Below are 22,836 nucleotides of genomic sequence, written 5' to 3'. Positions count from 1 at the left end.
GTGAAAATGAAAGAAAGGAGTGAAATATCTCAAAGCCAAAAAAGTGAAAAGGAAATGGTCTCTTTAATAACAGTCATGGTGGTGGGGAATGCTTTGGATTTTTGGCACTACATTACAGTGACCTCGCCTTCTCCCATTTCTGTGGATTCTGGCGAGAATAGCAGAGCGTGACAGAACTTTCTCTCACACATTTCAATTCTTTCACCTACAATTATAACACTGGAGCCCCCTAACGGACTGACTTAACCACTGAGATGGACAACTGTTCCTGCAGTCCTTTCATTCATACATTAAACCCAGCTAACCCTACATTTAAACCTAACCCTAACTAATGATTACAGTCATTGGTTTAAGATATCAAAACTTAAATTATAGCTTTTATTCTATTGTCTATTAACTCTATTGACATAATTGGCGGGTGGAACGGGTGGGACATGTCCCCACCACTTTTTGAAACATCTCGCTGCACGGATGTACCTACAGTAAAACAAATGAAACATCTCCAGTGAAATTAATTTAGTTCGCTGTGGAAAATAAAAGGCAATCTGGTGCAGGCCAGGAATGTGTTGTTTTGAAATCATGCGGAGTGCTTGTTGCCGCTGTTATCTGTGGCCGTGGATACAGTGTTATCCTGTGGCTCGTGCACATGACACACAACACACACACACACACACACAACTCTCTTCGTTTTGGTGAAATCACTAAACTAAATGCACACAAAGTGTTCTTGCTCTTGATAATCACTGATGAACATCTTTGGTTTTATGAGAAAGAAAATAAACAATACGAGGGCGGATTACAACCCAAAACCTCTGACATGCTTAAAAGTTCTACCAACAGACCATTAGAGCAGACAAACGTTTAATGTGGAACTATGTATTTATTCACTGATGGCAAAAACCTTGGGACTAACAATACATTGTATTATAGTAAATGTAAGGATGAAACTATCACGTTACTATGTAGATAAATTAAACTCAATGTTCTTTTGCCATTGATTTCTGGACAACAATATGTTATTCTTTCTGCAATTCTTATTGTACATCTCTGATATAGCATTGTATTAGCGACTCATCCCCACCCCCAACCTCCTGAGTCCTGTCCCACCCACTTTTTAAAACAAAGTTACACCACTTAACAGCTCCAAACCAGACTGGAATGAGAACATGACTAACAAGTATCATGTAACTTGAGCTATTGTCAATGCCTTTACGATCTCTTCAATATGTCCCACCCAAACCTAGGCCAACATCAATACATCAATAATTCTTTAGAAGACCTGATTGCAAAAATTGCTTACAGCATTCCAGAAATTCAATGGTCTACATATTTCATTAAAACAATATTTGCCTGACGTCGGTTATCTCATCTATGTGTCAGTAAAATCCCACTGGAAAAACAAGAGAAGAAATGTTCATCTGGCCCAATATTGCATTTGCCTGAGAGAAACACCTGAAACAACATAAAACTAAAACAACACAAGGTACACAAACACTCTGATGAGAACAAGAAGAGTTGATCAGTGCAGACGAAGAACAGAAGCACAGATAGTAAAAGATGAGTGTGTCTGTGTTTGTTTGTGAGTCTGAATGTTAAGTGAAAGGATGGTGCCAGCTAAAGCCTAGCAACCTTCCCGCTCGGCAACCAATGTTGAGAATGGCAGGTTAGGACTTGTCTCACTACACCCTTTGGAATCTACTTCCCACTCCCCCTCCTCCTCCTCTTACATACCATACCACACACACACACACACACACAGCCTACTTAATGGCTCCTAACTTGGAAGAAAAAAAAAGTATTCTTTGTATTAGTAGCTCTATCTGGGATGGTAGGGCTCCCTGCAGGGAATTTCTTACAAAAATAATAATAATTCTGTGACACTGTCCAAGTTAAATATTAAATTAAAGGCATATTTCACCCAAAAGTTGCTCACTCTTGTGTCATTCCAAACCTATATGATTTACTTTCTTCTGTGAAGCATTAAAGATATTTTGAAAACATGTGTTTGCCCATAAAATGAAAGTCAGTAGGGTAAAAAAAAAACACTGCAGTTTTGTATTGCATTGTATAGATGAAAAACACATGAGACATTCTTCCAAATATCTTCTTTCTTTTGTGTTCTACAAAGGAAAGAAGTCATACAGGTTTGGAACAACGAGATTGTGAGTACCGGTAAATGACAATTTTCATTTTTGAAAGCACTTAAGCATTTAAGAAAAAACATAATAGCATAATATCATTATGTCAAGTAAACATTTACCAAGGCGGTATAAATGATAGGGATTTGATAGTCCCTGCAAGGGGGAGCTGGTTTAACAACAGTTATTTCATGATGGAGCCAAGTAGAAACTCAAGCTCTATGTAAGGGCAATGCATTCAAGCTAATGCCATGTCTCTCCTCTAGGAGGCAGTCCTAATTCTTTATTTCCAAACTATTGTTTGAAACCTCAAGTGTGCATTCACAAGTCTTCTATGATGCATTAGGTAAGCTTGACTATTGCGGATTTGTTAAAATATACCCATCCAATGTGACTGACAAAAGTAAAATCTGCTTCTATGCTCCTGTAATATTTTAAATAATTTAGGGGCGCTGTCTGAGAAACACCTTTTGTCAGGTTTCTTTACTGCTGATCATTGTGAACCAACGCAACTGCAGTCAAAGTTACTGTTGCTGTGGTTCAGCGCTGTGTGTGTGTGTGTGTGTGTGTGTGTGTGTGTGTGTGTGTGTGTGTGTGTGTGTGTGTGTGTGTGTGTGTGTGTGTGTGTGTGTGTGTGTGCGTGTGTGCGTGCGCTGAGGTCAGCAGAACAAGAGCCACACAAAATCACAAGCTGTCACACAGTGTGTTTGGAGACCCAGTTTCATAGTGTCTCTTTCCAAAACAGCTTGTACACTGTATACCTGTACCCCCCCCAAAAAAACAGATCATCCGCTAAAGCCTAAAATGTTTCATAAAGGAGGCCAAATATTTTTCAGCATCAATAAAATCAACAGTAAAATCTACTCCCAAATTATATGAACACTTCTCTCAACACATCAGGACATTGCTACACATGTACTACAGATTATTTGCTAAAGTCGGCATGAAACAGAAGTTGTGATAGTCTTCTCTTCCCTATTGTGACATATTTCTGAGTGAAACCGCTTTTCGAACAAGAAAAAAAAAATGTGGTACTGGAGTCGGGATTTAAAAAAATAATGATGTGCATGGACAAATCATTTCTAATAAACACTGCAATATTCCATTTAAGAAAAACAAGAATTATAATTTTTTTTATTTCATGCCATGGTGACCTTAAAAACAAACTCGCATCTAATAGTAATAAATAGAACCAATGCATAGGTATTGGGATCCCAGACCCCCCTTGGGGGCGATATACTCTAAATAGCCCATAATTAAAGAGTATTCTCTCATAGACATTCATCAATTTTGTGAATGCCGTCTCTGCATGCAGGACTGCAGCCTCTTGTTTGTCAAGTACATATCAAACGATCAATATCCATCAACACATTTCGCTCATTATCCGACTCTCCAGCTCCTGAGCTGGCACTAAAGTGTCATCTTTTGCAGTTTATAAAAAAACAAGGTATTATCACCTTTTTGAACCACCACAATAGTTGCTTTATGTTGATTATATTATATATATATATATATATATATATATAGGTGTTAGTCAATGATGTACCGCATGCATTTTTTATTTCAGTTCTATGAAGTTATTCAAAAATTAAAACATGATTTATATACAGTGATTTATTAAAAGCCTGAAACAAAATATTGTAGGGATGTGCAGGAGTACTCGAGTACTTGGGCATGACAGCAACGATCTATCATGAAATCAATAATCGCTGTATATTTAAAAAAATATAATTTGTTTTTTCTGATTGTTATTGCGGCATTTTTGGCGGTACCTAAGGTCTGATTGGTAAGCATTAGGACAGCATGCCATCCAGACCGGCGAAATACATTGAAACTATGGCTTTGAAAGCTTGCAGTGGAATCACTTTGATAATGAAAATACAGTTAAGTGCAAGATGCGCAGCTAATTAAATTATAATGAGAACACTATTGTAATGGAATGCTGTAAATTCTTTGTGCTTTAGTTGCCCGTGTTTCAGCGTTGTTGTTTCGGGAAGAGCACATCCACAACGGAAGTTATGCATTTAGACATGCACGGTCAAGTTCATGTGTGCATGCGTTTCCTTTTTGGACTGAAAGCGCTTTAGTTTACCAGCGTCCATTCCCTCTTCAGTGTCAGCTCAAATGCAATGCCCGACATTGACTATGATTGGGTTATTGGAGTGATATTACTTTTGGATGTTTCTTTTTCAAAACCTTGGATGATATTGTTAATAATCCAGCAGTGCTATTTCTTGTCATAATATTATTTTCAACCGTAGGCCTATTAAAAGTAGTTTCTGGTCATGGCTTTGAAAACGCAAAGGGATGTCTGGAATCACTTGATAAAGTAGATGAAAATACAGTACAAGATGTGCAGCGCCAATCTGCTATATACATTTTTCTTTTAATTCGCTTTGGTACTATTTTCACAAGTAAGGTGTACATTTTCAAAACTCTTAGTACGGAAATCCAAACTGATCAAACTTGTAACACAGCTAGTCATTCTTTCAAAACCTGATTCAGTTGCACATATTTTCAGTCCACATAATCATGGTTTCAAAACACATGATTATTGTAATATGTAATGAGAACATTTGGTTTAATCAGCCTGCCTGACAGACATTTATGTCTGGATGATGGACCACCACCTTCAACTTAGCCTTGTGAAGACAGCGTTGCGTGTGGTCCCGTCCCGGCCAACCCAACACTTCATCACAACTTCTCCATTCAGCTAGGTTTGTCATATATAACTCCATCAAGGTCAGCCAGTAACCTTGGAGTTGTGATTGATGATCAATTGAACTTTACAGACCACATTGCTAGAACTGCCAGGTCCTGCAGATTTGCCTTTTACAACATTAGGACCAGGCTCTTCCTATCGGAGCGTGCTACACAACTCCTTGTCCAAGCGCTTGTTCTATCCAGACTGGACTATTGTAATGCTCTCTTGGCAGGTCTACCAGGTTGCTCGGTCAAACCTCTGCAACTGATCCAGAATGCTGCATCTAGAGAGGTCTTCAACGAGCCGAAGAGAGCACACGTCACTCCTCTCGTCACAATTGCACTGTTTGCCAGTTGCCGCTCGCATCAAATTCAAGTCACTGACGTTTGCCTACAGAACAACCACTGGCTCTGCTCCCTCCTACCTAAACTCATTACTTCAGACTTATGTGCCATCCAGAAACTTGCGCTCTGCAAGTGAACGTCGTCTTGTGGTGCCATCTCAAAGAGGCACAAATTCTCTTTCTCTGACATTTTTCTGGTCTGTTCCCTGCTGGTGGAATGATCTGCCAAACTCAACCAGAGCTGCTGAGTCCGTGGCCATTTTCAAGAAACACTTGATCCATTAATACTAACACTTTATCTTCTATTCTATATCTATTATCTTTATTTTTTTTTAAATATAAGTACACGTACTGCATTAGATTAAACTGGGAAGGGTCATACAGTAGCACTTGCATATTGTTGTCCTATTTTTAGTTTAGGCTAACTGCTCTATTGTTCTTATTTGTAAGTCGCTTTGGATAAAAGCGTCTGCTAAATGAATAAATGAAATCACCGAAACACAACTGTATGATCTTCTTTCAGTTTAGTACTTTTAAAAATCAGTTAATTTAATAGCAAACGATGTAAGATACGATAAATAATAAGTAGACAAATGTTTTAAACTGAATGAGAAGAGATGCAAATCAAAAGTTTGATAGTAAGAGTTTCATGAAAGGCAGTTACTGTGAATGGAACATTTATATAGATGAAACGGTTATTTTGTGTGGTGAAAAGAATACTTTGTGATTTTGTTAATCAAATTAAAATGAGCATAGGGTTAAGCTGTGCTTAAAGGTAGGGTTGGTAATCCTGTTCAGAAACATTTTTTTATATACTGGGTGAAATGGTCCTTCCATTCTGATAGTAGTCAATACATTATGTGTTCAGAAAAAGGAATGAAACAAATCTGACCTCTGTAGCAGCTGTAGGACAGTAAAAACTCTGACCAATCACTGCCATTCGGTGCGAATGTAAAGAACCAATCAGATGCCTTCATGTCTCGTGCCCGAGCACCACTGCGTGCACAGCAGTGATGCGCGGGTCAATGTATAAACAACCCGCACCCGACCGACGTTTTCAACTAACCCGCCCGCAACTCGGACCGCAAAAAAAAAGAAAGAAAATATTGTACCCGACCCGCGTTTTTTAAAGTAGCTAGTAAATGCTCATCGCGTCATGGGCCGTAGACGGAGGAACTAGGGGTGCGCATTTTTCAGAATGCTGTATGATATAGCCTAGTGTTTTGTAATAAAGGCTTGATTTATTCATTTATTTCGTTTCATTTTCTTAACAATTAAGATGCTGCATGTGTTTATCCAGTCTAATCGACGTGTGCGTCTCTCCCCTGACTTTCCCAACAAAAATCCCCCCCGCCCCCTCTCAGCAAATAGCTACTTAAAACTGACATTACTGAGCTATATGCGTTTAAAAGTAGCCTATTAAAATGGCACAATGGCATTGCTCAGTTCAACGCGTTGGGAAATCGGGCATTTTGTCCCGCATCAGCTTTTATTCAAAAGTTAATAACGCGCTCAACATTCAAAAGGTAAATAAGGATTTCCCACTTTCATCTGCAGACTGCTCGTGCGTCATCCTCGCGTATTCAGACAATAAAGTGTAGACCTATGTATTTCATAGAACATTGTGTCTAGTACTATATAAATTACAAAGGTAAACGACACGACCGACCGCGACCCGAATATCATTAAAAATATTTTTGGATGACTCGTAACCGCGGGCGCAGGCACCCGCTCATTTTGGATCAACCCGCGCATCACTGGTAGGTACATGCAGCTGATTCCAAATGTGGATGCGCGTTCATGTTTGTGGGGGGGCGTAGCTTTGGACGGAGCACTGACAGGAGGGGGCGGAGCTTAGAAGATGTGCCACTTTCAAATCTGGCTAGCTCTCCAACATTACCTACTCTAGCTTTAACAGTAATAAACTGAAGAAATTCCTGGAAAGTGTTTTTTTAGCACCAGCAAACCTGAAAATAATGTCCATATACGCCACCATATGCCTTGCATGTTATGCCAAAGAATGACAAGAGAAAATGAGCATGGCCTGTAGCCCTCAAGTTAAAATACTCTACATAAATGTATGTGTGCTTATCATTTTGAGGACAAAAACCCCGAACCTCACCCGTGTTACCATCGGGAACTGTAGGATATGAGAGCCCATCTGTTTTCAATGTAGCTAACTTCAGGCAGCTTCACATCTACGCACTCATTCAACTTTGACGGTTGAGGCACTGACAAAAAAAAAAGAGTCATTGCGACACTGTAAAGTGACTGTTAGCGTAATTGTGAGCATTTACCTGAAGTCACTACTTTGCGGTTATAGTATTTACTAGTGTAGAGCAGATAAAATGTAGCCTGGCTCCGCCCTCCTACGTACTTCCGCTCAATTTTCATTTTCCTTCAGTACTATGTCTGGGCTTGCGGTATATTCTTGGGTTTTCTCCGATACATTTTTTACCGGTCCAATCAGCGAACAGAGGGAGTGGTTGAGAACGATGACGTTGAGGTTGTGCGCTAGTTTTAGTTGACATACGTGACAAGACTCACGAGTCACGACCAAACGTTAGCGATTGGTTATGGCAGATCCAGAGTGGCTCTGGGCAGATCCAATAGTTTTAAACTTCAACAGAGTACCTGCCTTCAAGGAAGTTGACGCTTGTCAATGGGGAGTGGCCAGACTCTCTGTACAAATTAAATGTACGAGAGTCTGGTAGGACCAGGCTAGATAAATTGGTTTCAAAAAAAAAAAAAAAAGTTCATATATCTGACTGCTTGTATTCATTGACAAAAATGTAGCCATGTGCAGTAATATTGCAAAGCATCATGATGCACTGTGATATTTAATTGAATCGTTGACATGATAATCGCAATCGAATTGAATCGTAAACCAGTGACGATTCACACCCCTATAGGTTTAACATTAGATTATCAGATCAGAAAATGCGCTAATTTCACTAGAAACACTGTATACTGGAAATGTTGTGAATTATTTAGCTTGATCTCACAAAAGTCCATATCTAGGCCTATACCAGAATTTGTATTTCTTGTGCCATGTATATGCCAAAAACAGTTTTTGTTTGCATATGATACGCACTTTATGGCGTGTAATACGTACGCACTCCGCACCCCTAATCCCACCCAAGCGGTTTACAGTGTGTTGCATATGCACGGCAAAAAACATTTTTGGTGTATAAATGGCACGAGAAATAAAATTTGTGGTATAGATACGCACTTTAATGAGATCGTGTTGAATTATTTGTGCTTTGGTTGCCTGAGTTTATTCTGTTTCTGTTGTTAAATAATCCTAATGCAGGGCTAAAATGTTAAAATAACACTTCTTATGCTACAATAAAACACTGCAGTTCATCTTCAAAAGTTGTAGGGATGTTTTCTTTTCACAAAAAGAATGTCATATTCAAACTTTATTGCCCTCAATAGAGGAAATTTGTTTTCACAGACTGTACCAGGAGCAACATTCAACACGCATAACATTCACATACCACACAAAATTTTGTACACATAAATAGACATAAATAGCCCTATTGCACACAAATAGATTATATTATTTTAATGAGTAATCGCACATCACATTTTTCTTCAATATCGTGCAGCCCTAAACACTAACACAAATATAGATCTTTCTTGAGTGACAAAACACTAATGCTTTGTTCAGCACAGATCTTTCCATTTTAATATTTTCTTTTTAGTGACAAGCATTAATGAGAATTTGGGGCCATTCATGACTATTTCTGCTCCTTTGTTTGAGTTAGGAGCCAAGTGAAATAGAACGAATATGTGAAAGACGGAATACCAGGACATTAAATGTCTCATTATGTCATATGAAATGGATACTCAATACATTCTATAGGTGAAAAACAAGAGAAGAGCAATGGATAAGTAAAAAAACAAAAGTGTTGTTAGGTATTCTCTATCGCATCCTGTCTACAGATACATACTGTTATCTGAGCCCACTCTGGAGAGATGAAAGACAAAAGAGAGTCCTGCCCTACTAAGGTCTCAAAATCATACAACAAAGTCATGGAAGCGTGTTGCTTGTACGTGTTTTGAACACACATACTCGAGTCTTGTGTACAAGACGAGTGTGGGCAAGCATGGCTGTATGGCTCAACTGAAAAACAGCTGGTTTACTGCTTAGCAAGCGCAACTGCTTTAAAGCCCTCAGAAGCAACAGTTCTACCGTACGTGACAAAAAATAGAATAGAACAAAAAAAAGTATACTGAGAGCTTTAAACGCATATCTGTAGAAAGCAACTTCAAAACAAAGCCAATTGCTGGTATGTTTGATTAAGGCAAGTGCACACTACAGGATTTTAAAACGTCGGGCTAAACTGTGCAGTTCACACTACATGACTTGCTCTCTGTGAAATCAGGAGTGTTCAAGTTGTTGAGCTGTTCACACCACACGACACAACGTGATTGATCCGCAACAGGAGGTAACTCACTACACGAGGTGACAACAACTCTGTCAGCCAACGATTCTATCTTGTCTACAAACCACGTTTTTATCACGAAGAAATCACGCGATAAAACGAACCGGAAATGACGCAATACAGCACGCGCGCCACTACCCAGCGAAGAAGAACACAAGTACACAACACACGAGTCTTTGTTTGAATATGGACATCAGACAGAAATTAGTGCTGCAAACTCTTTGCGCGATGATTTTCTCTGGAAAAAATAATAATAATTCCCATAGACAGTATATAAACGGTATTTTCCCAGTGACCTCAACCCATGCCTTGCTCTGATTGGCTGTAGCTCATGGCATCACATGTGGTTGAGTTGTGCGACAGCTCCAGATATCTAGCATGCTAGATATTTTTCTGGGCTCGGCGACGCGTCCGCGAGGCGTCTGCGAGCGTCTTTGATGCGTTGTTGGCTCTTTCATACTAACAGATTGGCGAGCGTTCATCGGCCGCTAATCCCCCGCGATTTGCACGCGATAACAACCCGACCTGTCGGCGAGCTCAACGATTTGCAAATCGGGCTTAAATCGGGCTTAAAATCCTGTAGTGTGAACTAGGCATTAGCTGCTCCAACTCAAAAATTACTATATATTAAAGGTATAGCGGAGGATCTTTCCTCATTTTAGAAAAGACCCACCCTCTCCAATTTAAAAAAAATGCACATGCGCAACATTCTATTTGCTCCCGAGAGGGAACGCCTATTAAACGGCTAGCATCGCTAATCATAGCTTACATTAACTTTTACTAGCAGTGATTTTAAATGGATTTCTCCAAATAGCTTGATAAACTTTACCTGTCTAGTAGAATCTACGCGACTGCGGCATCAGTGGGGACGAGCACGTACAACGGGCTTACGTAAACACACTAGAATGATTGACACTTAGGTGGACCAATAGTATAGGCTACCCACCCGGAAAAAGAAAATCCTCCGCTATACCTTTAAGATAGTTATGCGTCTCTCTCCATGCAAGTTTTATATGCATACAATCTTGAATCAGTCTCTTATCCTTTAGCAGGAAAGTGTCTGCTTTGTGTCTGGAAAGTGTCTGCTTTGGTTATGCAAGTTGATTTCAGAAAGGATGAGGCAAGAAATGTCTCATGTCCTTTCAGATCCATTCCAAGAGGGCGAGACTGGGACCGATAAAGAGATTTTGTTTCCAACACAGTGGAAAGGAGGAGTGAAAATCATTAAAATAGGGTGCGATGAGAAAATGTGCCAGATGTTACGCTGTCAACAGCAATCATACAAAGCTGGGTGACATCTGGTACAGCTCATTCTTCTATCTCACTCCTTTTCCAACCATCCTCTCGATGACTTCAGTGAAAACGGAATGAGGAAGTGCAACTAAAAGCCTGCATACAACCAAAAACTTGCTGATAAGCCCTGCGTTTCAGGATCAATGATCAAATGGCATTAAACATTTGCTCAAATTCTTGCTTCTACTATTTTCAAATGAGCAAAGAAGTACATAAAACTTGCTGAAATAAATACTCAAAATTCACTTCACAAACTTCATAATAGTTTACCATTCATTGACAGAGTGTGCTACAACATAACTTGGCCTGTTGGCCACCAACACACATTGTAGTCTTTGTTTTAGTTAGTGTTAAAATATGTTCCCAGGTAATTTGATCTTGATCCAATCATAAGCTGAACTGTGGTCAGAAGATATAATACATAACCAAAAGGCTGGAGCTGCTGTGCAACTCCACATAGGAATGAAATGTCCATTAACTGAATGCGCACCGCATCGGCTGGTTCCATGCAGACAGCTTTGTTCATACTAATGAGAGCAATTTAGTTTTCTGCCGTCTATTTTTGTGTTGCGTCAGTCTTGTAAGACTGTTTTGAAAACTTTACTTGGTGAAAACATTATCCTGCCCCTCCACCGACAACAGTTCCATGATTCGAGACCGGCAGGTTTTACTGGCCAGCACAGAGCCAAATCTTCCGGCTCAGACCTGCCAATACCAATGCTAAAACTAAGCTGCATTAAAGTGCACACTTATTAATCAGTCTCTGAAATTCATGCAGTGGATCAGCTTAATCACTTCGAGTACAAAAACTGTCTGAAGACAAAAATGGTCTGAAACATCATCTTTCTCCTTTAGTCAGCCTTCCTGAATTAAGGAAATCAGATCAAACGAGGCACCAATTGCACATGTTCGGAACAGAGCTCAGATGGCTTTCAAACCACCTTGAATCTGTGCAAAAGGGAAAACGCTTTTAAATATTTTATATTGCATTGACCATCAGGTTTGAATATTTCTTTGATGCATATCTCTTATCTAACAGAGGATCATAATCATCTGATATTGTGTGCGGTTCACATACTTGAAACTGAACATGCTTAGGTGGTTTTCTTTTCCACTTTGAAAAAGCTAAAACCTTGTTTTGGACTTAAATTTACCCCCTCTGTCAATATAATTAATACTCCAGTTCAACATCAAAGCTCAAATGAATTCTCTTTGAGGAATGAAGAGAGAACTGGACAGCAACTACATGTTAATCAAATGGTTCAGTAGAAACTCATTTTACTGCAGTAACATCAGCTCTGCCATGTACTGATGACTGGGTTCCGGGTTCCTGTCTTTTGAACTGTACATAAAAGCCTGAGGGCTTTCAACTACAACAAATTCCCACTCCCTGTAATCCCCAGCCATTTATTCATCCTAGGATAACCTTCAATCCTAACTGTCATTTTCCCACTACATTGGGGGCCCGAGCTTAACACAGCAAAGCTTTCAGAGAGGCTCAGTGGGCACTAGAGACACGGACACAGCAAAGCTTTCAGACAGACAGGCACAAACACTGATACACTGTTTATACACTCCTGAACTTCCACCGATCAATTCGGAAATAAAATAAATAAATAAATACTGCACGATATTCCTGGTGGACTGGATGATTGATTCTTTTCAAAACATTTTACTGATGAAACTATAACTCTTTATACCATAGTCTGACTAAATACTTGATTCTGTAAGGTGTGTATTGAAACTGTGTGTAATGTTTCACAGACATGTTTCAATCAGTTGAATGACTGTTCTATATTGAAGCACACATACACACTCCCACATAGAAACATTCCTACACAGAAACCTGTCAATGCTGCCCCGTAACTTTTATTAATGAAATACCTTTGCTATTCAGCTCACTGCATTAATAATTTGCCTCTGCATCGTGGACTAAAATTGTATAATGCAAAATCAGAATTGAATAAAAATGAGAGCTTGGAAATTATAATCAAATCATGAAATCAGATATTTTCCACATTGTGAAGTGGCTGGCCATTGCCATATTTTGAATCATCATTTTTTTTTTTCACACATTTCTGGCCATCGTTGCAATTAGATTTTACTTCAATTCAATTTGATTGGATAATCAACTAATTGTCAATCAGGGACAGTATGGCATATTTCCTCAAGGAAAAAATCTCTAAACTAATGCTGTAAACAATACAGGGAACACCAGTTGGTAACTTCACTATAATATTGAAGGTTAGAATTTAACAGATGTGTAGGCTACTTACATTTAAATTGCACGTAAGATTTGTTAATGCATTTTAATCACAATTATATTCATACTAGTTTTTTTTTTTTAAATAAACATTTAAATGGTTTCTGTAATAAAAACATATGACTCGCATGCTGTTTTCACACTCGCTGTTCTTGACTGAATAACTTTTGTAACTATATTTGTAATGTAGCCTACCTGATGTTGTAATGTTATAGCTCATTTCTTTCTAGCTGACTAACAAGTTTTAAATGGGTTTTCTGAGGTAAATGTAACATCACATTGTTTACAAGCTGTTTTATTGACGTCTTTCAGTGGTTAAAACACTGATTGAGTGGTCACGTGACGTGATATGAATTTCGGTAAGTTGTACTGTATCTTTTAACATTCCTTCTGATGTTCATTCATGTTTGTTTCGTGCTGTAACTAGTAGTAAAGCGGAAGAGATGATTCTCATGCGCTCCGCGGAGTCCGCGCTGCTGCTTCGCTATAACGATCTGTCACGCTACATTAAGAGTCAATACAGTATTTATTCTTTTAATTTCATAATAACATTGAGACTTTGTTTGATATTAGAAGTTACAAAGCTTATTGCAATTTATTGGATGGGAGGCATGTTACAAAACTTTGTTCATTCATCAACTGAAAACTCTAAAAATATGATCTTCCAAACATAGTTGAATGGCGACTGAGGCTGTTAATCGGTGTTTAGGGGCCCTATGATTTCCATGTTGCTGAAAATGTGGACAACAATCACAGAATCCAGTCATAAAATTGGAATTTCCTGTGTAATATGGCAAAATGTGGATAAATAATAACAATTGCGATATGGACTAGTGCAAGAGAACTGCGAAAACACTGCTAGTCTGCATATTGACCGCAGTAAATATTGCATTTTTTTTATATATATATATAAATAGATGAATAAAGAGGATTTAATCCTCAAAATATATTATTTTGTGATGCACAGAAGACAGAAATAGTCATACAGGTTTGGAATGTCATGAGGCGGAGGAGTAAAGGATGACAATTATCATTTTCATGTGAACTGTCCCTTTAAGCAGTGTACAGTTGTCCTGATTTCACCCTTCCTACAGCTGGAGAACAAAGAGGCCCTTAAAATGGTTATTTGTAATGCAAACAGCTTCAGTAATTCAACAAAGAAACCCTACTACGATGTTTTTTCCCTCCATCGAAAATCAATAGCCAATCTTGAAGACAACCAATGACGGCCATGTATAATACCACCAGCAAATTAGGTACTACAGAAAACTATTCTATGATGTTGAGAGGCAGTGGATGCAGTACAACTAGATTCATCATTTAGATCAATTAGATGTTATCAAAAGTAAACTGTGGAATTTGCACTCAACTACTTTTTGTGTGCAAACAAAACTAAAATAACAACTTTATTCAACTATTCATTTTCTTCTGTGTGGGCCTGAGTGAGTTCACGTAGTGTAACAGCGCAGCGCTTCTGGGTTGTACGTCAGAACGTAGGCTCACTATTGGCCGACGCTGGTAGTGTGAGAGATGCGTGTGATGCTGGGCTGACGTACAACACAGAGGCACTGCGCTGTTACACTACGTCGTGATCTCACTCAGAGGCCCACACAGAAGAAACTTAATAATTGAATAAAGTCGTTATTTTTGTTTGTTTTTTGCGCACAAAAGTATTCTCGTCGCTTGATAAACTTAAAGTTGAGCCACTGTAGTCACTTGGACTATTTTAACGATGTCTTTAACTTTTCTGGGCAGGCAGATATCGATTACCTAGCAGCCTATGAAGGAGTGAGCCAGCTCTCAGATTTCATCAAAAAAATCTTACGTTGTGTTCTGAAGATGAACGAAAGTCTTATGGGGTATGGAACAACATGAGGGTGAGCAATTACTGACAGAATTTTCATTTTTGGGTGAACTAACGCTTTAAGGCAGAGAGTTTTGAGAAATGTATCTCTCAGGCCAGGGCTGATAGCTTTAGGTAGTTTGTTCACTTAATTGAATAATGAAAACAGAAACTGCAAGTGAAATGCAGTACTAGGACATTGTGCATTCATTTAATTCAGGCCTCAGGCATGCTTCAAGGGCTCCAGAGAGCCAGAAACACCACTGTGTGAACACTATGATACTTTTGAAGACAGAGTTTGAGTATAGTGTAAACATGGCAGTGCGCTTCAGTGACTAAACATCTTCTCCAGGGTTAGTTCACCCCCTATTGAAATTTGTGTCATCATCGCTTACTCCCCCTCATGTTGTTCCAAAATCATTTGACCATTTCTTCCGGTGAACATAAAATGAGATGTTTGGCTGAATATTTAGTACCGGTAATGTTCTTCCAAACAATATTGGTGAATGGCGACTCAAGCTGTTTATATGCGTTTAGGACACTATGACTTCTATGTTGCTGAAACTGTGGACAAAAAACACAGAATACAGTCATAATAAAAATGGAATTTAGGATGAATAATAATCACAATTGAGATATGGACCAGGACTAGTGTACGTGAATGTACGTCTGCATGTTATGCGTGTCTTTGTGTGAACGAGCAGCACAGTTTACACTCAGGCAGCATCTGCTGTCTGACTAGGCTATATAGAGTTCACTTCATGAGCATTTCATAATTTCCTTATAGACATTCCTTTATTAATTAAAAAATATTTAAACAATGGACCCTTTTCACAGACTGTGATGACGCGTTTTAATGCTCATCAGCATCGTAAATCCTGCAACATTTTTTATAGGCTGTTTTCAATTTATAAAAAAATATATGTACATTTATAAACACTATACTTCGTATTAGATTACCTTTTCATCAAATTACAAAAAACTAGTCAACACTACTGTGAGGGTGTTTCTGATACAGGAGCTGTGGGAGCAATGGTAAAATTGACATTTCTCTCTTCTGACTGCCGTTATCAATCATTGTCGGTTTTTGTTTTAGTTTTGGATTTTTTTTTTTTTTTTTTTGCTATTTGAGCAAATGGGAACAAAAAAAAAAAAGTAATGTATTCTCTCATTCACCGCCACAATAGAAGTTTACCAAACTATGACAACTTCCGCTTCTGAGAAACCCAGAAATGTGAAAAGGATTCAGAAAATTAAAACAGAAAACACAGAATTTGGGAAACAATAAAATAGAATTTGGAAAAAAAAAAATCTAATTGATTTCATAGGACCCTTATGCATTCCACAAAGGGGTTCATATTGGTGTGGAAAAGCATTAAGGTGACAACATTTGCTTATACTGTACCTATAGTGCCAGGATGTTGTAAAGAGTACAACTACAAACAACTAATTTTGATGTTTGACCCAAAGACACATTCTTTTTTTACTCTTTCCTCACAGACAAAAGTCAGTAACCATGTTAACATGCACATTGTTCTGATTAATGTCCATTTTCTGGTCATGCTTTTATTTTAAATAAGATGTTAACATGCTCCACAGCTATTAGAATACTCCATACATCAGCATAATCCAAATAACCTTAGACATGTGTTTATTATTGCACATTCTACTTCTGGAAAAACTAGAGATCCACTCTCTAGCCATTTATCACTTATTTAGTAAATTGGGATGAATTGTAAAATGAATGAACTGCCAAATGTAGATCTTGAGACTCCTGCAAATGTGTCAAAAAAAGTCATAATTCCAGAAATATTTCTTCCATTCCTGTTTGACTTTTCACACTCGTCTATTTCTAATACAACCCAAAATTACATTTGTTTAGATCTAAGATATAAATTACAATTCATTTACAGGGGATATTTTGAATAAGGCGCTTACACCGAGACAAAATATAACTAAAATATTTGTGTGCATATAAATTTACTGAATGAATGCTGAAACTGAGAGAACTCCTCCAGCCATCTACACACATGCCACAAAAAGAGTGGGTGTGCTCCCATGGTCCTTTGTGTTCTCTTAAGTCAGAGGGCAACCAGTGACAATAGTCCGGCTCTGAAAGCATGTGGAAATGCTTCTTTCCCATGTGTCAAAAAGGCATCAAGTTAAAACAGAGCTCATAGAGTAAGAAAGCAATGATCATCAAATGCTGAGTGAACATGACATCAGTTCCTCTGAATCATCATCACCGCGCAGTGAGATCCCTTCCTTTTAAATTCAAAACAAAACCCTTGAAAAAGCCCCTCAATAACTAACCCCCATGCAGCTTCCCACACGGTTCTGTGTGCCAGGCTCTTTGACATGGAAATTAAAAAGAGGGGAGGGTAAAGATTGCAAGTGTTAGCTGCATCTGAATGTAAGGTTGGTTGTGTTATTTTAGATTACATGTTCGAGGAAAATAAAACCATTTCGTCTTTTTCAGAAGCTCAATGTGGTATTCTAATAGAAAATGATCTCTTATCTACAGAATATATGTAGGCTAATACAATTTTAAATACAAAATACAACAGCAATGAGAGGCAAGTGTAATTACAATTTTCCAAAGTTCGACCAAAAAGTTGCAGCATTCAGCACAAAGATTACATTGCTCTTTTAGTGAATGTGACATGATAAGGTGTCAAAAGATTTGCCTTAATGCAAGATGATCTGAGTAAAGCGTCTGAGAACAAAACAACTATGAGTAACAGTTAGGCTAGTGCATGAAAAAACACATCGGAAGATATATGAAGTAATTCAACTATGCCAAGAAACAAAAATCAAGCAATTTCGATTCAGTAGTTTTCATAAGATAAAACAAACCAAAGCAAATCTGTTTCAAACTCTTAACTTACTGTGATGGTAACTTCATGCTTTTTCAGTCGATACTTCAAACTCTTCATGTTTTCTCTTTGGTTGAATAAATAAAAAGTAGCGCGTATATTAGTATTTGAATAAATTACAACAACAGTTACGGTTTACGGTTTAGTTTGATTACGCAAAAACAACTTTTAACGTCTGACAACACACTGCGATTTTTCACCTGACGCGAAACACCACCCAGGCTTATCTGGACTCGTTTCCTTACCGACAACTCCGTAAACCAATAGTAGAGAGGCATAACTGAATAAATTATACTTTGGCCAATCAGATATTAGAGGGAGCGGGACTTCCTCGTGGTCCTAGCAGCGTTTAAAATTGTAGCAAGGAACAACAGGAGACGCCGTTGTGCGCCTGACGTCATCCTTACCTGGAAAAAGGCTGGACTTTGTCTCAGATTCAGGGCATTGAGAGAGATAGTTTGAAAAATATTTATTTGATATCATATCAACACCTGAATTGCTGTGGGTGGAGCATACAGTTCAGGAAATAACAATGTAACGCTTAAATAGCTAGCCTATGTATAGCCTAATAGTGATTTTCATTATAGTAGGCTACTACTGATTAGAGTCAATATGTATTATGATGCTAGTTGTATTTTCATTGATGACTCAAAAACAGTCTTGTTTGAAATATGAGTTTGTAGTAATAGGTGCAAAACAATACATCACAATCGGAGCCAAATTTAGTTTTTAGTTTTACAATAGGCTACCAAAAAAAATGATTTGCGTACCTTCTTTTTTATATGAGTATATGTTCATCATTAGTTATATTTATGTCACTTAAGAGATGTGTTGCCCCCTTCTGGCCTTGAAAAGAACAAGAGAAACGATAAGCTCGTTGATGAAGCTGGTGAAGTCTTCTGTGAGGCTATGTCAGATTACAGTTTTTAAACACACATTGTATTTCACTTTTGCACTATTCTCTTGTTATTTGGCACATCTTATCTGAATACATTTATATATTTACAGTATAAATTGATAGGTTGCCTTTTCCCATAAACCTGAGCAGAATTATACAGTACTGCAAATTGTTGGATTATTTTTTTTATATGCTTGTTTATAGATTTTGTCCAAGAAGTGAAAGAGGATGAGGCCTGATCGTCCTTGTATAAGCCCTCAGGTCATCGTCATACAGTTATTTAGCAGGAAATGTGACTCTCTCGCTGCCAAATTTTGGTTCCTGGACATACTGTCCACAATAATATCAGAACAGTTTGATGAATGACTACGGTTCATTTATTAATAATCTGCCTCTGAAAGATTGTTGACAACCATTTCTTATACTTATAATTAAATAAAATACAAAAAATTATAAATGAATTACAATGACATATAATTAACATTGATGTAACATTCACCATATTTCGTTTATTTGGGAACTTCATATGCAATGATTTTTTTTAGCTTGAACTAAGTATTGATCAGTGTGGTCAAGAATACTATAAGTATTATTTCCCCTTTAGACCATCAGACTATATTTTCACAAAATGTGACTTGTCATCAAGGATGACACTAAGTGTTTGGACACTCCTGTAGGCAACATCTGTGCGACCTTGCGCTGATAGTGAGAAATTTGGTGAGGTGGATTTTAGCTGGAAGGAAGAATAATTCCCTCTTGTCAAGTTTAAGTTTGAGGGCTCAGAGGGGGATGTGGATTTTCTGACATCGCATATGCAAATCAAAACAAAAAAGTGAGGTGATATGTACTGTATAGCGTCATGTTATCATTCCACAGCAGTAGTCATGAAAAGAAGCAAATCTGGCTTATAGTTTCTTGTGCTGGTACAAATGGGGTTTCTTGTACACTGTTAACCCTTGCTGTAATGTCCAGGGTAAATAACTGTAAAATAGCTAGTGTTTTGCTGTAATATAGGGGAACGGTAGCTATATTACTGTAAAAAGCCTGGTAAGGTCTAACATTGTATCATGTTAATAGGAAGTTAGATGGTACAGCACCACTACATAATGATTTAACATCAGAAGAGAGATAACCACCAGAGATCTCTCAGTAGAGAGGGGCTTTGGGTGGGATAAAGAGGGCAAGTTCACAAGGTTTAGTGAAATGATCTTCTTGTCTGAAACAGTCTTATATGACATATGAATGCTGGCCATATTGTATACTCAACTGATTGAATCTGGTCATGGGTTCAATTCAACACACACACTGATAAAATACCCTAAGGTTTATGAAATCCTCATCACAATGGACAGTGAGAGAGGATCCATTGTGTGTTCATTCTGCAACATCAAACACATCATTCATTTGCCTATGCAAATAAAGTTTAAGCTTAATTAGTGCCTTAATTGTTTGAAATCATTTCCTGATAGATCATATTTCCATACAACACAACAGATGTTGAAAATATGGATTTTGAAAGCCTGTTCAAACTATTCTATAGACTTTTATAGAATGTATTATGAGTCATTGTCACAGACTTCGAAGTCTCACTAAAAAAAAGAGCAAAACAAAACACAGACATGATCAAATGTATTTCATTTAAAAAGGTCAAACAATCAGGCCTAATAACAAGAAGAAATGACAACAACAGAGATAATAACTGTACAAAAATACAAGCAAGTACAATGTAGTACAGTACATTTACTTCTACTTTTTGGTTTTTCTACTTTGGAGGCAGACAGCAATATTAGTGAAATGCTGTGGGCAGAATCCAAGGGGTCATGTTCAATTTTAAATGTGGGTAAAATTCTTATCATAATGGGAATATGTTGATATGATGGTGTGCATTAAGAAGTGACTAACATAACTCCTAACGCACTTAGTAATAGGAAACCATGTCTCCACAGGAAATCCTGTTAACAGTGGGGATCTGATTATAACAGCACACTCGGCGGGAGACCAAAGTGAGTTTTGTAATATTGACAAACATCCATAGCCAAACTGGTAGATTTGCATCCACACAGCACAGCAGTGAAAATCCTGGATGAAACAAAGAGCCGTTTAACAGAATGGGAAGATAGTCCATTTCATCCCCTCACATGTGACCACATCACATCAAAATACAAGGAAGTATTGTTTTAGTAGCAGCAGCACTGGTCAAAACATACTTTGAATAGACACACAGTGTGTACACAAACAGGACCTTCAATGACATCTCAAATAGTATTCAAATGACATTTAAGTGCACACATAAAATGAGAGCAGCAGAGTTATAAGAGCAATAATAACTGTGCTACTGCTTTGTTTTTTAAGGATACTTTTGGTTAGTCTTCGATGGGAAATGATATGCATCCAGAAAATATTGACTGCTGCCCAGCCTGTTCCTCACAGTCCGTTGCCCTCTCTGCAGTCTGAACACGGGAGTCTGACGCATCAGAACATCGTCAAGAGCATCACTTCTGTGCCGGGTGTCCATTAAAAGGCTCCTGTGCGAGTGTGACGGTAAACAGCAGCAGATGTACAGTCTTTTCAAATATTCCAAATTGCCTGCAAATGACCATCATTAGCTTACTATGCAAGTGATTTAAAGCAACCACAATATAACAAGACGTTAAGCATTCTCATCAGTTATGAAACTGATCGCCTCTTTCTGGGTAATTAACTGCATGCCGCAGAGCTGTCATTTCTACAGGATACAAAAACATGTTCTGAAGAAAAACTGATATGGCCTTGCTCGACTAAATGAAACACATTTCTGCTTATTTTTGCTTAATGAGAATGCTCTGATCGGGATGGTGGTATCTTGGCTTGGAGCTTGTGGGAGTGTCTGTCAGTAATGCTAATTGAGAATGAGACAAAACTGGATATGGCAAGCACTGAAAGAGGGAAATGCAGAGAGAGAGAGTGTTGTCATTCCGAATGTGTGAGGGAGAGAAAATAAAGTTGACAAACGGTTGGCCACTTAACTTAGCCTTTTGGTTAAACAGGTGGTGTGGTCGTCCATCCTCATTAAGTTCTCTAAAACTATTAAAGTAATTGTATATGTGGTAATATATGACTGAAGTAAAATGCTGAGAATGTGTATTTTGAGATTTTTTTAAATAATTATAAATGGTTTATGATGAAAATAGGTACATGGGAAAACTGATGCTAGTTTTAGTTACATACAATGTTTATTCTGATTAATATTTATCTGCAGGCTATTAAATTTCAGTTCGTTGCCCAATAAAATATATGCAACAAAATAATTAATTCAATTGCAAAATTGGCAAAGGTAACATCCTATAATATCAAACCAAAATTTTGACCAACAAATATTGTAGTTAATATGCTGTGTACATTTCGGAAGCACAGTATTTTACAGTGTCAATGAAACACGTTACATGTAGTTACTGTAGTAATAACTATAAATTATGCATAATTACATGCAACTAACCCTAATTCAAACCCCCATTCCTAACCCTATAGTAAGTAAGTTATTATTACACAGTACGTAAATGCATTACACTGTAACACGGACATCTTAAAATAAAGTGTAACCTAAATGTACATGTACAAGAAGTGACAACTTGCCCTGGCCTGACATTTAGCCTATGCAAAATATTCCTGAAAACACAGTTCAGCCTTTCGGTTTAAATCTACTTGGCCAAGTGTCAGTGTGTCTATTTAATAGTTCACTTGTTACCCAACAACTTATATAGCAAAACACGATGATATTGGAATTTGATTTTGAAAGATGACATTTACAAAAAAAGAAAGAAAAAAGAAGTATAAAACCAACATACAAAAACACTGATAGGGAAAACACTTTTGTGAAACTGGACTTTTGACTCAAAGGCTAATACTGAGGAGTAATCCTCCCCGACAACATTCCATGTATCATATTGTGTGTGTTTACTAAGCATATTTTAATTAATTTTATAAATTAAACATGTATAAATTTAACATTCAAAAAACAATATAGGCTAGGCTATACAATTACCCCTGG

General features: G+C 37.8%; 1 protein-coding gene across 2 annotated transcripts in view; it reads right to left on the bottom strand.

The window, feature by feature from the left end:
- The window catches only part of uacab (uveal autoantigen with coiled-coil domains and ankyrin repeats b), a 52,612-nt gene extending 34,439 nt beyond the window's left edge, over positions 1-18,173 (bottom strand). Inside the window, exons 1-2 of one of the 2 annotated variants that reach the window (XM_079605269.1) lie at positions 18,112-18,173; positions 17,924-17,978 (exon numbers count right to left, since the gene is read on the bottom strand). In XM_079605269.1, coding sequence (XP_079461395.1) covers positions 17,924-17,971 — 48 coding nt within the window. In that variant the 5' untranslated portion in view covers positions 17,972-17,978; positions 18,112-18,173. Of the gene's footprint in view, positions 1-17,923 lie in introns of both variants that reach the window. The other variant, XM_079605268.1, reaches the window with a different exon arrangement.
- Positions 18,174-22,836: the final 4,663 nt, after the last annotated feature.

This window comes from Phoxinus phoxinus (assembly GCF_949152265.1).
Source record: "Phoxinus phoxinus genome assembly, chromosome: 2".
In the NCBI taxonomy this organism is placed as follows: Eukaryota; Metazoa; Chordata; class Actinopteri; order Cypriniformes; family Leuciscidae; genus Phoxinus; species Phoxinus phoxinus.
Note: the sequence above shows the minus strand (reverse complement) of the source record. Positions and strands in the feature narration are given on the sequence as shown.